Genomic DNA, 18,195 nt, shown 5'->3' on the forward strand with positions numbered 1-18,195 from the left:
GAGAGTCTTTTAGTGATGAAAGCGGCTTTGGCTGATCCATGTTTTGTACGGTTGTGCAGGCTTGAGTTATAGTGGTGGTCTTGAGGCTCTCAACTATTGCTTGGTTTATCATGCCTGTCTCCACACGCTTGCGATCCTTCTCTACTATTTATCTCTACGATTCTGCGCGACGACTTCGATGCTCAGCGAGTTTTTGTAGTGCGAAAGATCCAGAAGGCGTGAAGAAGCGTCTTGGTGACGAAAAAGGTGAGCTTGATGGTGTGCAGAACATTTTTACCGTCGTCTCATTGTTCTCTTCTTCCCGAGTACCTCCCAGTTGTGGCATATCTGACGGGAGCTCTGTTCGTTGCGTCGTCGCATCCGTTTACTTCTCGGTCTCTCCCACCCAGTGATATCTGTTGTTGAACTTTTACTCAGCACTCGACTGGCGGAGCCGGGAAAGGCCGTTAGTGGCTGAGGGGGTGTCCTTTGGACCTCTTAGCAGTTCATCAGGTGTCGGGGCGGATGGGCCGCTAAGATGATGTAAGTTCTGGAGAAGCGGATATGAGGCCGCAGTGTTGTTGAACTATGCCTCGCCTTCCAAGCAACGATTGACCGGATTTCGTGGTTCAAAGGGAGGATGGTCCTCAGAACGATCAGGTTCAGGTTCTGTTCCCGCCAAGCTCTCACGGCTGAATGTTCGTCCGTAACGCCCCACTTCGCCAATGTCATACCAAGATGTATCCTGCCATCTAGCATCTGCCCCCCCAGAAACGCATAAAGCAACCTAGGATTCCCAATCCGCAACACCATGCAATCCATGTGGCAATGATGCGGTCTTGAAGGTGTTTTCAAAGTGACGGTCGAATAGCTAAGGGATATCGGTTTTCCTCAAAACTCCGTTTGCACTACACAGGAGCATCCAAACTTTCAGTGGGGGTACGATTTCTGTGTAAATTAGAGCTGCGGGGTAGGCCTGCTGGATGCTTTGGGCTGCCAGAATAAACTTCTAATGGACGAATCAGGTATTTGATGAGATGCTTCACAACTGTAAATTCCGGGATTCATCTATTGTTCACCTTTTATGCTGTCAAAACCTTTGACATTAGAGGATCTGGGGTTTATACAACACCCGCCTAAAATAACTTGTAATCACCGCAGCCTGTATTATGAGTGGGACGTGCTTGTAATATGGTGATGCCTTAGGCATTAGGCATCAAGAATTAGCTCCACGTCCAGGCAGCCTAAGTCCGCAAGTCCTCGTTTAACTACAACTTAAGAAATTGTCAAGTAGGACAACACTTATTAACCACAAATCGTGTATTCCTTGCCGATATAACAGAAGCACTGCTAAATACGATTTAATGCCATGGTTCACTCTAAAGCAGTAGGTTGTCCACCATATGCAGACCAACAGTATGCGGACTGACAAATGCTTTAGAACGCGAAGAGTGACCAGAGGCGCAAGGGGTCCAAGCAAAAGCCGTTCAACAACGTCCGGACCAGAGTTGGGTCCTGCAAAGAGAGAGTCGCTGATGTGTACATCCGTTTCACGACATACCGAAAATGGCGATTTGAAAGATATGACCATAAGGTCGTGAAATGGAGGGGTTTTAAGCTAATAGGGAAGTACGAAAACATCAAGAGTATTCAAGAAGTAGCCAGAGTGGCTCAGGAATACATAAAAAGGAAACTAGCGACAACAGATCTCGAAGAAGAAATATAAACTTGACTAGTCTTCGAATAGCTCTAACCATTAATCTTTACATATTTTCTCAAACCGTGTGCTATGGCGGTCGAGTAAGACGCTTCTTATACACTGCCGATCACAGTTATTGGGATCTGTAGGATTCGAACCACCAGTTATCTTCAGATTTCCCGGCAATGCTAGGAACGTGGGATCTTACAAACTTGCAAGTAAACGTTGATAAGTGCTTGATTGGCAGTAGGAATGTGTTTGCAAACCGTAGGTTTGTAAGTGTCCTCGGCTGTTTCAATTATTAGATTCTGGCTGGAGATTCGTCGAATCATTACTCTAAGTTACTGGCCTCAGTATTTTTGGGTAGGTTGGTTTACAATCAAGACTAGGTCAGCCGGTATATCCTGTGACACTATTTCATAAGAAGCAATCAAAGATAAGGTTGCTCAGTCAGACTGTGTGCGGGATATTTCAATCGGTGTCATACAAAGAATGAGAATCGTATCCCCTCCAGTAATATCTTTCATCATCATCGCTCTCATAGTTATAGTCGACTGTCCAACCCTAGTTGCATATCTTCTCTATCAACTCGTGGCTGGGCAGCCCATCATAAGTGATCGATTCAACGTTAGCATAGAACTGAAGGACGTATATATAACTGCTAGCATCTCGGTGCTGATCGTCTCGAACACAGAACTGAGAGTAGTGATCCCGGTATATTTATCCAGAATGAGTTTCAGAATGGACATGTTGTTTTCTTCAAGCACTATGCTTGGGGAGTATTGATTGCCGGAAGCCGAGAATGGAATGCAGAGGTGACGAAGAAAGTCTGCGTTCTGGAGTCCGATTTGGCTAATATATGAGAAGATCAAACCCTTTCTTTGATGCCCTTCCATGCTTCCTGGCTAATCTATATCGAACCCAACTTGATTGCTCGAGTAAAGTCAGGGCTTGCTTCCCGGTTTGTTCCTATATTCACGAGAACAATCGAAGAATATAGGTGTGATGCGGTAACCATATAGAGATGCGGCGGCCGCGGTCCTGATTCAATAATGATACGTTCGGAGGCTGATACAAGTTCCTCACAAACCTTATTGCGGATCTCGCCGGCCACGTCAGAGAGATAGGTCGGCATTCTGATGATGCAGACGGTTGCCACGAAATCTTCTGCAATCTAAAACAGATGTCGAGCTGACCCATGCACCGACTTTTATATGCAGCTAGCAGCACAGCTCAAGAACTCCCGGTCATTCACGTTAGCATGGAGGGAATTGTCGCCGCGAGTAGCGCAGAATAGTTTCCGGGCACGACGCGTATATTCTTACTCCGTATCCTCATCTCTTATCTCTATTTAGTGCACACAGACCTCGCCGCAGGTGACCACTTCAATGAGGAGAAGTATAGCGGTGGATGAAAAATAAGTTCAATGAAGCAATTTCTACCAAAAATATCATAAGACTTATTGTGAAGCTAGTTCCGTAGGACATCAGGATGTCAGAAGTAAAAAGCTGGTTTTTTTTGGTATTTGGTTCGGCCCAGTAGATTCGATTGTACAGTACAAGACATATGGTGCTTTCGTCATCAATCATCATCATCAGTTGAATCCATTATTCTCTTATCATTCTTCTTGACCACTCTTCGAGTAATACCGTATCTATATCTGTTCCAGAAATATCAATACAAGCTGATAACGCCGTTCAACATACTGAGCACTGACAGTGCTAATGTAGTAAGGTAAGGGAAGAATATGAGGTTGAAAGGAGCTTGGCTCACCGATGACCTGTCCAGACTGTCACCCAGAAGAGGTATTTACCTAAAAGCCTGATGATTCCGAACAACGACATGTCGATCAAGCAACCTCCCCTGATGCGAGAAGGGTCTATATTTTTGTCAAAGCCCTGGTCGCGTTGAACTGAATCGCCGCACAGCGCCCAAGTGATAAACATACTATACTGGTAAGAACAGAATAGCAGTCAGAAAACTTAATACAACTGAGGAAGCTTTTCTGAGAGTCTCAATCGTCGAAGAAGTATTCACGTCTATCGACTCCGTGTGATACATTGATGATCTTCCGTACCTTACGGTAACCCATAAGAACGAGACACTTGCATGGCGCAAGGCCGGTATAGCTACCCAAGAGGCGACTGTCCATTGGTCTTCCAGGATTTCCCAACTCTAGAAAAAGCTGCTTCTTTTACTGGAGAAGAGGAAAGAAAGATAGCGTGTTTTACAAACGAACCTCTCCGGTCAATCTGTCTTATCTTAGATCAGGACGATGATATTAATGCGGCTTCAATGTTGTTTCGTACCGCTGCAGACTCGAATTTGAGAAACAAAGGCTCAACAAATATTTTGTTTCTGGACTGTAGTAAACGATTGACTTGCAGATTCTATATAGGCTAATGCAACCCATTTGTCATCAGTAGCCCTTAGTAGAACGGCTTACAATCTTCACTGCGAGAATCAGCCGACGTAGGAGATTATGTGAGTAATTCCTAACCCTACGATTGGCTGGTATTCCCATCTAAGGGGGGAATAGACTATTTCCGGCCCTCCCTCAGCACTGCCGTTTGGTAATCGTGTACTTGAGCCAAGTGTTCTTGTCAAAGTCTGTATCTACATGCAGTATCGAAAATAGATCCTTCCATTACCTACAGAGTTCCTGCATATTCTTCTTTGCACCGACCAGCCTCAACCACGTTCTCTTGACGGTTCAGCCACTAGCTGCAAAAATAGGTCCATCTCGTCTTTGTGTATTGGGGTTTTTCTGAGCTGGTGTTTATTATGTCTCTTGAACAGATTTCTTTCTTTTCACGCCATCAATGAAGGGTTTTCACGCAGATGACATGCCACGACAAACAATTTAAGACTCTCTATGACTAGGGTTATTTTCTTTACGTAAACCCTTCGAACTGTCACGTTTCATTCTGGCCCATCGCCTTCGTGTGTCCACGTTTTCTTTTATTTCTACATTTTGTAGGACGACACTGACCCACAGACTTTCTGTATTTTCCCGAGGCGTGGACGCTCTGAAGCCTGATCAACACGTATGGCTCCATCTCGGGTCTCACGACTGGTCGCAACAAGTTTTCAAATTTTATCATCAAATTTTCAGCAATAGCTGGAGGCGGTCCAGAGGATATTTCATTCAGAAATTACTTCAGTTGTGACATCTTTGTTCCTATGGTGGTACTTGGCAAACATTCACACAGGCTCACAGGACAGACAGTTTCAGTCAGGGTATCGTGCCAGTAAGCAAAAGTCTAACGGATGAAGACAAACGAAGGCTACATGTCTGCAGATATAGCTGGCTGAATACATAATCTCATGCGGGAGTGTTCGAAGGATGGACCTAACGCTACATTTCAGTGCTAACGACGATGAAGTCCAACCTTCAATTCCTGGGCCAGAACTCAGTCATTGGCGGTGTTTAGATTGAAACATCCTGCCATACCGGTATTTGTGCTTTAGTAGGGCTTTTCACCGATACTGGAGGATTATTAGCGAGCGTTGGATGCAAATAGGTTTCTAGGGGACTTGCATGTTACCAGGCCTTTGGTAGTGGGAGACGACCCAGGAGACGCCTCTGCTGTCCTTGGAGACAGCCATGCCGATTTTAGTGGTGTCCTTCCAGACGCACTGGGTGTAATGTCCAAAATTCAGGTAGTTGGAGCCTGATATGGCCTCACCATTGTATTGGCTTTTCTCGGCTAGGAAGGCCTTGGTGGAGACGGAGTAAGGACTAACAGTAGTACCCATGTAGAGATTCTCACCGTGGTCACCTTTCGAATGCTGGAGAAAGCCTATGGAAGCGAGATGATCGGCCCACTCCTGGGCGCCCACGGCGAGTGAGTCATCCCAAGAAAGAGGGCTGTTGCCCACGGCTTTACGAGCCTCGTTGTGGAGGTTAACGGCCTCTTGCTGATCGGCAGAGAGACCGTCGCTGGGACCAAAGTCGGAAACAGAATCTTGGTTGGGGGCATGCTTTGGCCTCTTGACGGGCTGGACGTTTGTGGTGTAGATGGCAGTGGTAATGTGTTCTCCTGAAACGTCAGGCTGCTTCTCAAAATTGGATTCCTGAGGCTGAGAAATGCAGCTAGTCTCGGGAGCATCATTTCCACCACCGGTCAGATAGTGTGTGACGTATTCGAACTTCGTAACTATTTCGTAACGCTTGTTGTCATTCCAGAAGTTGCTATTGTGGGGAACGGCTATGGCGGCGGCGGCACCTAAGATCGCGATATAGCCTGCGGAGCGCATCTCTTTCAGAGTTGATATTATTAACGGGAAATGAATGGGGATGAATCTTCAGACCTTTAAAGAAACGGAGGAGACAATGAGTAGAACATCACTAGTTGACTCCTCGACTGGTGGACGAGTGGTTGGTTTGTAGAACAAGGATTGATGAGCCTAATTAAATCTAAGTAGGAAAAGGAATAGAGGATACGGGATAGTTTTCGTCTTATTCTTAGGCGTCCCAACGTTGTGTAAAGCCATGAAGCCCTTTAGTACAAAGGTTCTATATATACCTTTCTCCGCATTTTCTAGAATAGAGTATACGATTCTAGCTTAGCATCCTCTAACCAAAGTACTGGGGTTCAGCAATAAGTACGGCGATCTTTGCTTTCCGGATGTTTGTTGACTGTCCACATGAAATCAAATGTCCGTGGACAGCATTGGAATGGAAAGCCTCATCAAATTCCTAGAGAACAACTTGACTGACCCTAACCAGGGTGTAGCAAGTAATGCGGAGCCTATGTCCCTAATGGGTATGTCACAGCATGAATTAAGGAGGCTAGTTGGCGGCTGATGTTTTGCAATTTGGTCTACTCTTACTATGTAAAGCAAGACTAAGAAAAAGTTAGGTATGGTCTCTACTCTAGTACCGGTTTTTGCCACTTCGACGATCTATATTATTGTGTTCCTCATCCTCCGTACTTCGAATCCGCGTTTCTACGCACCTCGAACATGTCCAGGCACTTTGCGGGAGTAGTACGTCGTGAGACAGCCTTGTCATCTTGAACATTGATTCTCACAATATCTCAGTGAACGCAGTCCCGCGCTGCCCAACGGATTCTTCTCTTGGATAAAAGCTTTCTGGCAAGTACCAGATGCGTATGCCCTCCGGCGTCAAAGTCTAGATTCATACCTTTTTATAAGATTCCTTCGTGTTTGTTGCACCCTCTGTCTTTTTACCCTCTGCGTTACATGGCCAGTTCTCTTTCCACTTAATGCCACAGGCGGTAATGGGAAGAAGCAACTTGAGATCCTTTCCTACAGCAATATTAACATTGAAGACTCAGCCAAGAGGAACAGATTGTACGCCCATTGTTTTGTGGCCTGGGTCGTATATACCTTCGTGATGTACGCCATTATCCGCGAGTTACATTTCTACATAAACCTGCGGCAAGCCTTTTTGCTGACCCCACGACATGCTAAGCGCATCTCGTCCCGTACTGTCTTGTTTACTTCAGTGCCCAAGGAGTGTCTCAACGAGGACCATATACGTAGCCTATTCAACTCTGTCAAGAATGTTTGGATCGCTGGAGACACCAAACAGCTAGATAAGATCATCCAAGAGCGAGACGACGTGGTTAAGAAGCTTGAGAGAGGGGAAACTGAGTGGATCAAACTGCGTCACAAGGAGCGCAAATATGAATTGAAGACTGGTCATGAGACTGACAAGGTAACTACCAGCACATCCAATCCTGAATCTGGAAAGCGACCAACCCACCGAACAGGCCCTTCAGGGCTTATCGGCGAAAAAGTCGATACCATCCAATGGTGTCGAGAAAAACTCAAGGACCTCATCCCCGAAGCCCAGAGCGCTCAGTATAACTGGCTCACTGGGGATTATGAGAAACACACTGCTTTTTTCGTCGAGTTCTCTACTCAACACGATGCGCAGGTTGCTTGTCAAACCACGACACACCACTGCCCGCTTCAAATGTCTCCCCGATTCATCGGCATAAAGCCAAACGAAGTCATCTGGAAGAACCTTAGCTATCCATGGTGGCAGGTTGCAATACGGCGATATGTCATTTACACTGCAATTACTGTTCTTGTTGTATTTTGGGCTCTTCCTGTGACTATTGTTGGTATCATTGCCCAAGTAAATACCATCAAATGGCTACCAGGCTTAACATGGATACAGAACATTCCACAGGTAAATCTGGCAGACGTCTTTCTTTCTATCCTTGTGTTAATCCGACCGTTTAGGTTATCCTTGGTGCTGTTTCTGGCTTGCTACCTTCCATCGCGCTATCTATTCTGATGTCATCAGTGCCAGTGTTCATACGTACCTGTGCCAGGTGGTCTGGCTGTGTTTCAGCGTCACAAGCCGAGCTCTTCACCCAGAACGCCTACTTCATCTTTCAAGTCCTCCAAGTATTCCTGGTCCAGACGCTTTCCAACAGTTTCGTTTCATCTCTTGTGACGCTCCTTCGGAATCCCAACGACGTCTTTGGCATGCTTTCATCTTCGATCCCTACCGCTTCCAACTTTTACATTTCGTTTTTCATTGTTCAAGGTCTCACCATCGCCACCGGCGTAGTGACTCAGGTTTTTGAATTCGTCATGTTCACACTTTCATCCAGATTCACCAACATGACTCCACGAACTATGTGCGGCAAGGGGACGGCACTCAGTACTATTTCTTTCGGGAGCCTCATGCCTATTTACACCAACATGGCTGTCATTAGTGAGAAACGAATTAGATGTTACGGCTTACTTCAGCTAACTTTCTTTCAGGTATTATTTATTCTGTTATCGCCCCCTTTCTTCTATTCTGGTCGACTATCAGCATGGGTTTGTTCTATCTCGCGTACCGTTACAATGTACTGTATGTTGCAGATACCACTGTCGACACCGATGGTTTGATCTATCCTCGGGCTCTGAAACAGCTTTTATTTGGCGTTTACGTAGCCGAGATGTGCCTCGTTGGAATGTTCATCGTTTCCAAAGCCGCAGGACCTGCTTTTCTGATGATAATATTTCTTTCTCTTACCATCTTTTCTCACCTCTCACTCGTCAAGGCTCTCGATCCTTATCTTTACAATCTTCCTGTCTCTCGTCAACTCGAAGAAGATCGAACTAATCGACGCCAGCAACATGTACAGAATGGCGCCAATCCCATTTCCACAGGTGCGAGCAGGAGGAATACCACCCGGAAACTCGTGCCTATCGCTACTAGCCGGGACGGCAATAAAGCTAACTTTGTTTCTGAGTGGCTCAAGTCCCGGATCCTCGTCGATTACCTGGCCGTGGAGCAGTTGGTGTATCACGAGGACCTCATAGAACCAGAGTACGAGGCGCAGGGTTATTATCCGCCTTCCGTCACAAGTCAGGCTCCATTCCTTTAGACTCCTGTGCACGATACAAGCATCTCTAACAACAAGGTGGTGGATACTCGAGACATTGCTCCTATTTCGAACAAGGGCTGTTACCTGAGTAGGAAGACTAGTGTACAGTGGGAAACCGATGGTCCAAGGCCTCTTGACTAGCGCGATAAGTTCAGTAAAGACAAAATTTATATCGGTCCCCCAGGCTATGCAACCTTCCCATAGTCGACAGTTAGAATGGATCAATCGAATTTAGAATGTGAGAAGGAGGGTTGTATTCACAGTGAGGTGAGAGCCCTACAACTTGGTTAATTGGTGCGCCTTTTATGCTTCCCCTCATGGCGCAAGTTAAGTATTACAAGAATCAGTTAACGGGACAGGGTTTTCGGCCATGAATTGATTTTTCCCGCGCGGCACTTTGCTTGCCTTTTCCTTCTTTTTCTTTTTTGCTTTCCATTTTTACCTATCTCTTCTTTGCTTAAAGCGCATCAAATGGTGCCCTCTATCTAGGATAAGAAGAGGCAGTATGCGTGCAGCCCCGAGTATTGATAGACCATGTAAGCGCTCTCAGTCCCCATGACCGTAAGTGATCGCAAGGGGCTTCAGACTTTCGCATAAGACCGAGGGTGCGATATGCAACCGGCACCTGAGTTTTGCAAAGACTATGTTTTCCTCTCCCAAACATACTGGAAGCAGTTCATATCTGTATCTTTGAACATCCCTAGTATATTGGCAGCGGTGATTGAGGCCCCAACAGAGGGCTCATACTTTGCCAGAGATAACTTGTAAAGGCATGTACATTCGAGAAGGAGCCCCTTAATTTTTTCGTTTACCTAATATCACCGTTGGTATAACTGATTGGATGCTCATGTCGAGGAACACTGGAGTCTACACTGAATCGGCTCATCCAGTGATATACGTTTACAGTCTCAGGGGGGTTTCATTCATGATCGTTAACGATTTACACCTTTGCTCATTGGCTGTAACCACATTATCCTGATAAAAGTCCAACCGCAAATACCAAGCGCACGAGTGGATATTTAATTCCGCCAATTGAACCGGCTACTCCGCCCATCAGCTATCGCCTATAATTGTGCGATTGATCTGCCTGGTTCGCTGGCTCCTTGTTACCAAATATTATTCAAACCAAAACCTACATACCTCACACCGAGGACAGCAGACAACCTACCCCGCTTGGTCGGCCTCCTGCCTGCGTCAATGTCTAACGACCAGCCACCCAATCAGATATGCGCACAGGCACGAAGCATTGATGCCCAAATGGGAGCTCAGGCCAATCATCAAGTGGATGACTACCTGCCACGATAAACTACCTCTTTTCTCTTTTGCTTCAGAATCCTACGGCGTAATGCGCTCTTCAAACCCAAAAGATTCCACTTGCTTTTCTATCGTTTTTCTTTTTCTTCTTTACAATACAAAATGAGCAAGGAGCAGCTCCAGGAGGCGATGACGCTGTTGTCCAGACTCACGGTGGAACAGATCCAATCTGTCATGCAAGTCAATCAGGAGACTATCAGTCTTACGATGATGCTCAGCAAACCAAGTCCTCCATTAAGTGCAAAACATGTCCAGACGGTAAATAACCGATGGCAACAGGAGCACCGAGTTCATTTTCACCAGCTGGTAGCTCCCACCTTTCTAGGACACGGAGCCAACCGAGAAGTGGACATGGCATTGCAGTTTGGGACAGGCGCAGCGGTCTTTGAGCCTTTTGAAGCCTATGGAGACGGTGCGAAGGCGTGGAAGGGAGTTTTGCATATGCACAAACTGAACAACCGAGAGCTGGGTGCCCTGGAAAGTGAGCTCCTTGACAAATCTTCAAAGTATCACAAAGCTATTCTCAAAGCATCTCAAAAGATCGGCATCCCCAAGACAACGGCAGACATGAATGCAGATAGTTTCATGAGGACGACATTCGTGCGCAATGCTGTTAACGCAGCAGGCATTAATATGGCAGAAACAGCTTTGTTTGACATCAAAACCCTCTTTGATGCAGACTTCCGGAACTACTTCCTCAAGCTATGCATCAGCGGCGCATACGGTAGCGCGGTTTCAGCTTGCTCATATCAAATTGATCATCGGATTTTCGGTCACGGCGCCGTCGTGGGGGTTATTGTCGGCTCGCTATTCAACATGGCCAGCCTTGCACCTACAGGGGACTGGTCACGGTTCGGAAAAAACACTGGCCTTAGCATGGTCAGTTCCGCGGGAGGGTGGGGAGGCTGGCACCGCTGTTGGCGGTCCGATCGGCGGGTTACTAGGACGTCTGGTCGGAGGTTTGGGTGGAGGATTTGCAGGACGATGGAGCGCAGGCAGATGGTCAGGCCTCAGGGAAATCACCGATGCTGAGGTCGAGAAGTCATACGAGACGATCGTGGAAAATTGCGCAAAGATTGGTGTTTATCCCGACCCTTCCTTGTCGAAGCGGGACATTGTGGCCGGGATGCTGGATGAGAGCACTAGCTCAAAAGCGGTCCTTGTTCGGATTACAGGAGCTACGGCTGCCGATCTGAGGAACCTCAAGAATAGTTTGTCCGACTGGCAACAGGGCAGTCCGGAAGGTTTCGAGGTCTTTCTGCAGGGTCTCCGTGATGCAGCAACAAGCGAATTACCCATTTTTGCTCAACGGAGTCTTGAGGGCAATGTGCAAGTAAGTGAAGAATGGAATGTTATCCATATTCTACCAAAATTTAGTATGTCTTCTGCCTTCCAACCTCTTGTGCTACATCGAAACTCTCTTCCATGCCATGTAACGTGCCTTTCCGCTCATACCTTCTATCATCATGAAATCAAATTCCTCCATTACGTCTTCTGTCAAGCTCGCGCATTAGGCTGAAAAGCTATTTTGCAACGATATTATGCTGTTCTTTCATCTCCACCCTCGGGGATTGGGGAAGCGAAAAAATTGAAACATTCTTACGACCCTTCTGGCATAATCAAAATGGACGTTATTGAATCCATCCAGGAGGACAAGGGCCCTTACTACTCACCTATCAAATATATGGTTGTAGGCCCTAACACAAGCAAGAGCATACGAAAACTTGATGACGCTGGGATCATAGTGGCCGGTTGGGGAGTAATCAGGCGGGAGGTATTTGAGAAAACGCTTAGTTGGCGGGCTTTGCACAGTTGCATCGGCCCGTTGATATGCATCGGTCATATTCACATCGACAACATTCCTGAATAACGTCATGAGAGTTGCGTGAGGATTGATAAAGCAATTGGGGCATTAGGCCGATTGTGCGATGGGCAACGAGGATACCCACTCTCAGAGATATTAGAGACCTTTTTAGAGCCAATATCCAAGTTGAATGGAGCTAGCATAAGTTTAGTCCACGGCGGAGATTTGCCTCTATGAGATCAAAAGATTCATTCCCAAAATGGGCAAGTAAATCGGATGCGTCAAATGGAAATAGCTGGAACTTATTAACATGTTAGTTAGAGATTTCATAAATGCCTTCAGCAGAGCTTTCCGTATATATTAGAGGTTACAAGTTCAGTTAGAGTTATCTCAACCTCATTCGCAGACAAAGCGTTCAGAGTATCAACATTGTCGTGGATGGGCCGGGTATCAGCGTCTTATAAATGTTCTATATTTGTAAGTTTCTTGATACATGATGACATTTCTGTAAGCTACGAATAAGGATGTTGGAATTGTCTGCGTGGGTCCCCAAATGGCAGCGGAAGGTCATCTTGTCCGAAGCGATGTCTCGTGACACGATGAAAAGATGATAAGAAGAAAAACTGACGATCGCGGTTGCCAACTCGGGACTCAGCGAGGGTGACAACTGTTCGAGCCTAGATGCTCGAAGAATTGGAATGAAATTAGTTCTAATCCTCAGTCGGGCCCAGGATACTTAAATCTCGAAAAGAGTGAATGGTTGAGAAAGCACAGAATAGCAGAAGTCACATTATCGCCAAGCTGTGTAACCGGCCGTGTTTTCATGCGGCCGACATGGCCGTGTTGGAGTAGGTTGCCTTATTTTGAGCTGTAATGCGGCATACTGCTGCCACTCTTCTCTTTCCTCCAGAAGACCATTCGAACCCCGCCTCTTGCCGCTTCACTTGTTTGTTGATTCAACATTGCACAACATGAAGCCCGACAGAACATTTTCAATTAAAATAATATCGCAATACCTCCGCATCTACAGCATACGAACAGAGCGGGGTTTGAGAGACATCAGTCTTGACGTACCCTGTAAGGCTGCCTTGACGCCTAATCTAGGCTAGCTCCCAAGTCACTTTAGTGCTGATACTCAAACGCCGCACTGATCAGGCTCAGGATAGAAGCTCATGAAAAAGACTGTCGGCAGAACTTGCATATCCATAGGTTATATCCTGCTGCATCTTTATCATGGCGAAGCAAAGGTGCTTCCATATGCAAGAGCAAGTGGAGAGACATAGGGAACAATAGGGAAATTCGATTGGGCGGAAGTTGAAATACGACACATTTCAGGTTCACATGCTTGAGTACACCATAATATGATGCTTGCCGTTTAAAAAGGAGCGGGGACTTGCGAGTACTCTAGCTTTCCTTTCTGGCATTCGGGATGATCCGAATCGAATCCCTGCCTTATGCATCGAGAGTACTCTAGATAATCAACCTCTGAAAGTGCATATAGCAGTGAATAAGAGCAGTCACAATGACAGTAACGTCCATCTCATGGAAGTGACCCACGCGTTGAGCAAGATACTTGCATCACTTTTGCGATTCACAGAGAGTACGTATAATAGACCACCCATAGCCTCGGTCGATTAACTGGTTTCCGCCACGTTACTATGGAAAGTATCATATGCTAACAGCTAAATAGCAGACGGTGACGATGGCACGGTTGAAAATGTCTTTGCTACGATCATAGGTATGTGTGCAGAACGCATCCTTGGTCGGCTGAATCTTCGATCGAACCACAAACAAAAGATGAAAAAACCAATTGTCGAAACCTTAAAGCTGGCTGTGGTTTCTTTAAGAAACGTACGCGGAAGGATATTGAGCCGAAGCGAATTGGTGGATTCCGCAGCGTTATTCGAAACCAAAGCGAATGAAGCTATTAAGCTCATCGTCGCCTGGACCAAGCACCAAACTGTCGTTCGGCTCCGAGAACTTGTGGAAGGTTTTCATAAGTTATGGAGGGTTCACTGGCTTAGCGACCTTCTCAATTGCATACCAAATAATCTCATGCACCCCAACCTGAGATCAAGTCTGTATAACATCATCTGCAAAGTGGCCAGATATAAGGAGGCTGCTAGACGTCTTTATCGTATGGCCAGGCGTTTTCCGGTCCTCCGAAGAGCAGAAGTTGTCCCTGTCACCCTTGAACCACAAATGTTTTCTCAAGCAAAAATCGAGGAATATTCGCCCTCTTTATCCGCGACGTTACACTGGATCGTTAATAAACACAAAATTTCTGTCAATCCTGACAGAATTTACCAATTGCTGCGGCTCGGCAAGGAGGAGGCTGAAAACCTGTTCTCCAAGCATGTCTGGCAAGCTCTCCAGGGAGCAAAAATTCACTCAGAAGTACAATTATTCTATCATGTCGAAAGACTCTGCCTAGCGCGGCCACCTCGCGTCGTTTGTTCAAATAAGGATGCTTGCTATCTTTGCGACCTTTTCATCACCGCCATCACGAAGCTCCACAGCCCAAAATGCCATGGAAGACTATACCCTGGCTGGCGTTTACCAACAGTATCTGAGCAAGACCAAACACTAAGGAATCTTAGTCATGCCTTAGAGGAACAGGTCAGAAGCAGCATTAGGGAATTGCTGAGAAAGAAGATAAAGTTCAGGCTACCAGACCCTCGAGAAAGTACAATTTTGACAATGAGCCGGTCGGTTTCGACTTTAGTTCCGTCCTTAATCAGCCCCAACACTGTGGATGGGGTCAATGACACTAAATCCGCACCTCGTGAAAGAACGGTCGATGAGAAAGTAAATCAGATTACAGCCGCTCTCCCGAATGTATACTCGCAGCATGACGGAGACTTTCCAGAATGTTCTACCTCTGGTGGTGTTGAAACATGGATCGCGGAAATCAAACCACCAACTCCAACTGAGGGTCAGAGTCAAGCATCATCGTCTTCCAGCAAAGAAAGCGATACTCATCAGAAACAAGCGGTTCGATGCGGTAACATAGTCTCTGGTTGCATCCCTTCAGATAATGCCTTGTGTATCCTTATTGGCCCATTGAAGCTTTACATCGAATACTCGGTTTCTCATGCTGGGAGTCAAGACCGCCACAAGGATCTAAAACTTGATATCGAGTGGATCATCGAGACCCACGGCTACCCAACTCTACAGAATGCAGAAGTTCCGGTGATTGATATTGAAGAGTTGACATGTGCGTCGTCACTTTCCTTAAATAGTTTGAATGAATTGGATTTACAATACAAAGGACATATCTTCAAAATTCGGCTGCATACCCGAGTCAACGAGAAAAGCTTCAACCGTGTCAGGGAATAATTTTTCAGTTGTTCTATGACAGTCTTTTCCAGTATACCTCAAGATTTTGTGCGGAATATGGTATTAGAAACTTGGATATTGAATTGATATGGATTTAGGCAGAGCCTTGGAAAAGAATTTAAGTTGAGTTGGGCTGTCGAACTTTGGATTGAAAGTATGCAAAGGATGGAGATGGTCGCAGAGGTCATCTAAATCCAGAGGGACTAGCTTGAAAAGATGAGATGAGGATGCATTTGTCGGGGTTTTTGATCCTGATTTTGTTGAAATTGTCACAAGCAACAGTCGTCAGGGGCATTGGTCCATCTGGAGGACTAGAGCTCCAAGGCCCGCCAAAGCCTTCCATAGTGATGTTTTTGCATCGAGATAGCCTTGAAAGCGTTTTGTGTTTAAGATTATGCTTAACGTGTCTCGTACTTCAGTGGTAATTTTGGGCTTTGTATCCTTTCAAGTTATCAGCGCTATGATCGCACGGGTGGCCACTCAGTAGACTTTTCTTTCACTGTTCTATTACGTTTTATCATAACTGTACGGTCCAAGTTGTGCGGTAGATAACCAAGTTCTGTCGGCTAGTTTAAGCTCTCAGCCACAAGTCTGAACCGCAAATAACACATCTCGCTCACAACTTAGATATTATACTAAAGATGTCTGACCAATTTCTACAGCACAAAGCTGATAAGAGGAAACCCTAGATGATGACTCTTTGGCCGGCCTTAGAGGTGTATAAGAGGATGTCTCCGATCTTTCGGCCAAGAAAGGTTAACCCAACACTACAAATACCCCTGATCTTCAAGATCGCGGCTCCAACAAGACTATTCTTTTATCAACACCAACCCAACCAAATGGCAGATGTCAACGACTACACCAATAGCGCTGTAGTCACACCCAAGATTCTAATTTGGAATAAGAATTCTTGGGCCTGGCTGCTGGGGTTTTATGCTTACCGACTCAAACAAAGTACTGTGTTACGAGTTTTCGGGATTCCGGTGCCGTTTCAGGGCGCTCGAACTCAGCTTCACTCTCTTCAGTCGCCCAACCAAAGGTGTAATTACCGACTGCCTGTCCTACGAGAAATCACACAAGACCCACCAATCGCCAACAATGTCATCACCAACAGAACGCAGTAGTAGCAACGTCGCCGCACGTAATCGTGGAGTCGGACAAGGGGAAACTGTGCCCTCGCTATTATCACGCTGGTGCTTTCTTCTGGCCTGATCTTTGGCCATGGCGCACTCCCTCACCTATGCAGCACACTGGCATCTACCTTCACCTTCCTCAGCAGTTGGCACCCCAGACCTTGAAGAGCGGGTTGGAGGGTCTCATACCATAATTGTTCTCCGCTGACTTTCGACGCTCTTGGCTTAGCAACTTAGGTGAGCCCGACGACTCAGAGCAGAGGCTATCACACCTACTCGCGTATGAAGGGATCGATGATGCGACCATCCCTCGCGCTTATCGAGATGCCATTCAGATCGCCATAACATACGAGATCAGGTGAGATCCAAGATATTCGCTGAGCGGTAGTCTGCAGGTTCTAGACCTGGGCGGCAAAGTTACGGCCACAGATAATGATGGGTTTTTTTCTGGAGGTGGAAGAGGAGAACCGCCGATTTACAGCCGTAAGGAATATGGGTGCGCTACACGAAGCTAAGAGAACTCTTGAGATGATTGAGGGCAAGCCAGTGATTTCGGACGAGTGCTTGTCGCAGATGACATGTGAAGCTATCTTGGCAAGAGCAGTTGATCCACTGGATGAGTTCCAGGACGGAAGGTGTGTACACATATCCTTCGTCAATCTAGCGACTGACTAAGTAGTGTGACCATCATAAACGCTACACGGAACTATGTGTGTTTTCTTCAGTTCGATATGGAGGCTGGCTATATAGAGGAGTTGAAACTCGGGGTTATACCGTCGCAGTCACTCAGGATTACGGCCACAAAGTGGTTCGACCTCAGTACTAGAACGGGTAGGGAGTGCATTTTGAAGAATGTTTGTGGGTTGATGGCGTTAGTGAAAGTGCAGTTCGATTGGGAAAGTGACAATTCAGCGGGATGATTTCGGCGTCTATTGATAACGGACATGTGGTCTTGTACAATTTGTGATAGCCAGTGCTAGGTGCATGTCAATTCAAAGATTCGATAGCCTCGTGTTTCCGTACACAATGTGTCTGCTCCAAGTTTCGCTGGGCTTTATGGGGATGATCGATGATTACAGGGTAGGTAGAACACTTTCGCGGAGAGCAGAGTCTGTCCTATTGTGTGTGTGTGAGAAGCTTGAGCCATTAGATTACCTGGTGAATATGGGCGATCAGGAAATCAGTAATCTGATTGATAGCCGCAAACTGGAACTTTTTTTAACGTCAGATTTAACTGGCATTGGCCAACATCCATAGATGGAGATTGGCAGACTAGTAGCAAATTCTAGCATGATAGTTGGAACCTTGCCGTTATGCTCCAAAATGGTTTGCACTACCGCGTCAACTCATAGTCCATTAATGGCCTACTATTGCTTGCCCTCTAATATTATTTACTAAATGCCATGTCAGTCACGGCACCGTTGCTTGTACTTTGTCTGGTAGAGGGGAAGAAATACACAGTTGTGCTGGTGACGATAAAACCACTACCAAGGAAGGTACAAGTCCATGATCTCCGGTGAAAAATAAAAACAATAACGTAAGCAGATAAGTGGATAAATTAAACTA

At 46.2% G+C, this 18,195-nt stretch overlaps 5 protein-coding genes across 5 annotated transcripts; 3 read left to right on the forward strand and 2 right to left on the reverse strand.

The window, feature by feature from the left end:
• Nucleotides 1–154: 154 nt before the first annotated feature.
• Nucleotides 155–325, reverse strand: FPRO_14836 (uncharacterized protein; the record flags this gene model as incomplete). Its single annotated transcript, XM_031224978.1, has 1 exon — nt 155–325. The coding sequence occupies one exon, from the start codon at nt 323–325 to the stop codon at nt 155–157; it is 171 nt and encodes a 56-aa protein (XP_031090184.1).
• Nucleotides 326–1,348: 1,023 nt separating this feature from the next.
• FPRO_14835 (uncharacterized protein) lies at nt 1,349–1,705 on the forward strand (the record flags this gene model as incomplete). Its single annotated transcript, XM_031224979.1, has 2 exons — nt 1,349–1,366; nt 1,421–1,705. 2 exons carry the CDS (start codon nt 1,349–1,351, stop codon nt 1,703–1,705), a joined length of 303 nt encoding a protein of 100 aa, XP_031090185.1.
• Nucleotides 1,706–5,206: 3,501 nt separating this feature from the next.
• On the reverse strand, nt 5,207–5,938 carry FPRO_14834 (related to the plant PR-1 class of pathogen related proteins; the record flags this gene model as incomplete). The annotated part of the gene is made up of 1 exon (XM_031224981.1): nt 5,207–5,938. The coding sequence occupies one exon, from the start codon at nt 5,936–5,938 to the stop codon at nt 5,207–5,209; it is 732 nt and encodes a 243-aa protein (XP_031090186.1).
• A 400-nt stretch (nt 5,939–6,338) lies between these two features.
• Nucleotides 6,339–9,039, forward strand: FPRO_14833 (uncharacterized protein; the record flags this gene model as incomplete). Its single annotated transcript, XM_031224982.1, has 5 exons — nt 6,339–6,447; nt 6,544–6,670; nt 6,725–7,844; nt 7,898–8,378; nt 8,429–9,039. The coding sequence occupies 5 exons, from the start codon at nt 6,339–6,341 to the stop codon at nt 9,037–9,039; spliced, it is 2,448 nt and encodes an 815-aa protein (XP_031090187.1).
• Nucleotides 9,040–10,455: 1,416 nt separating this feature from the next.
• FPRO_14832 (uncharacterized protein) lies at nt 10,456–12,223 on the forward strand (the record flags this gene model as incomplete). The annotated part of the gene is made up of 3 exons (XM_031224983.1): nt 10,456–11,077; nt 11,229–11,686; nt 12,002–12,223. 3 exons carry the CDS (start codon nt 10,456–10,458, stop codon nt 12,221–12,223), a joined length of 1,302 nt encoding a protein of 433 aa, XP_031090188.1.
• Nucleotides 12,224–18,195: the final 5,972 nt, after the last annotated feature.

This window comes from Fusarium proliferatum (genome assembly GCF_900067095.1).
Source record: "Fusarium proliferatum ET1 genome assembly, contig: FPRO_scaffold018, whole genome shotgun sequence".
Classification (NCBI taxonomy): Eukaryota; Fungi; Ascomycota; class Sordariomycetes; order Hypocreales; family Nectriaceae; genus Fusarium; species Fusarium proliferatum.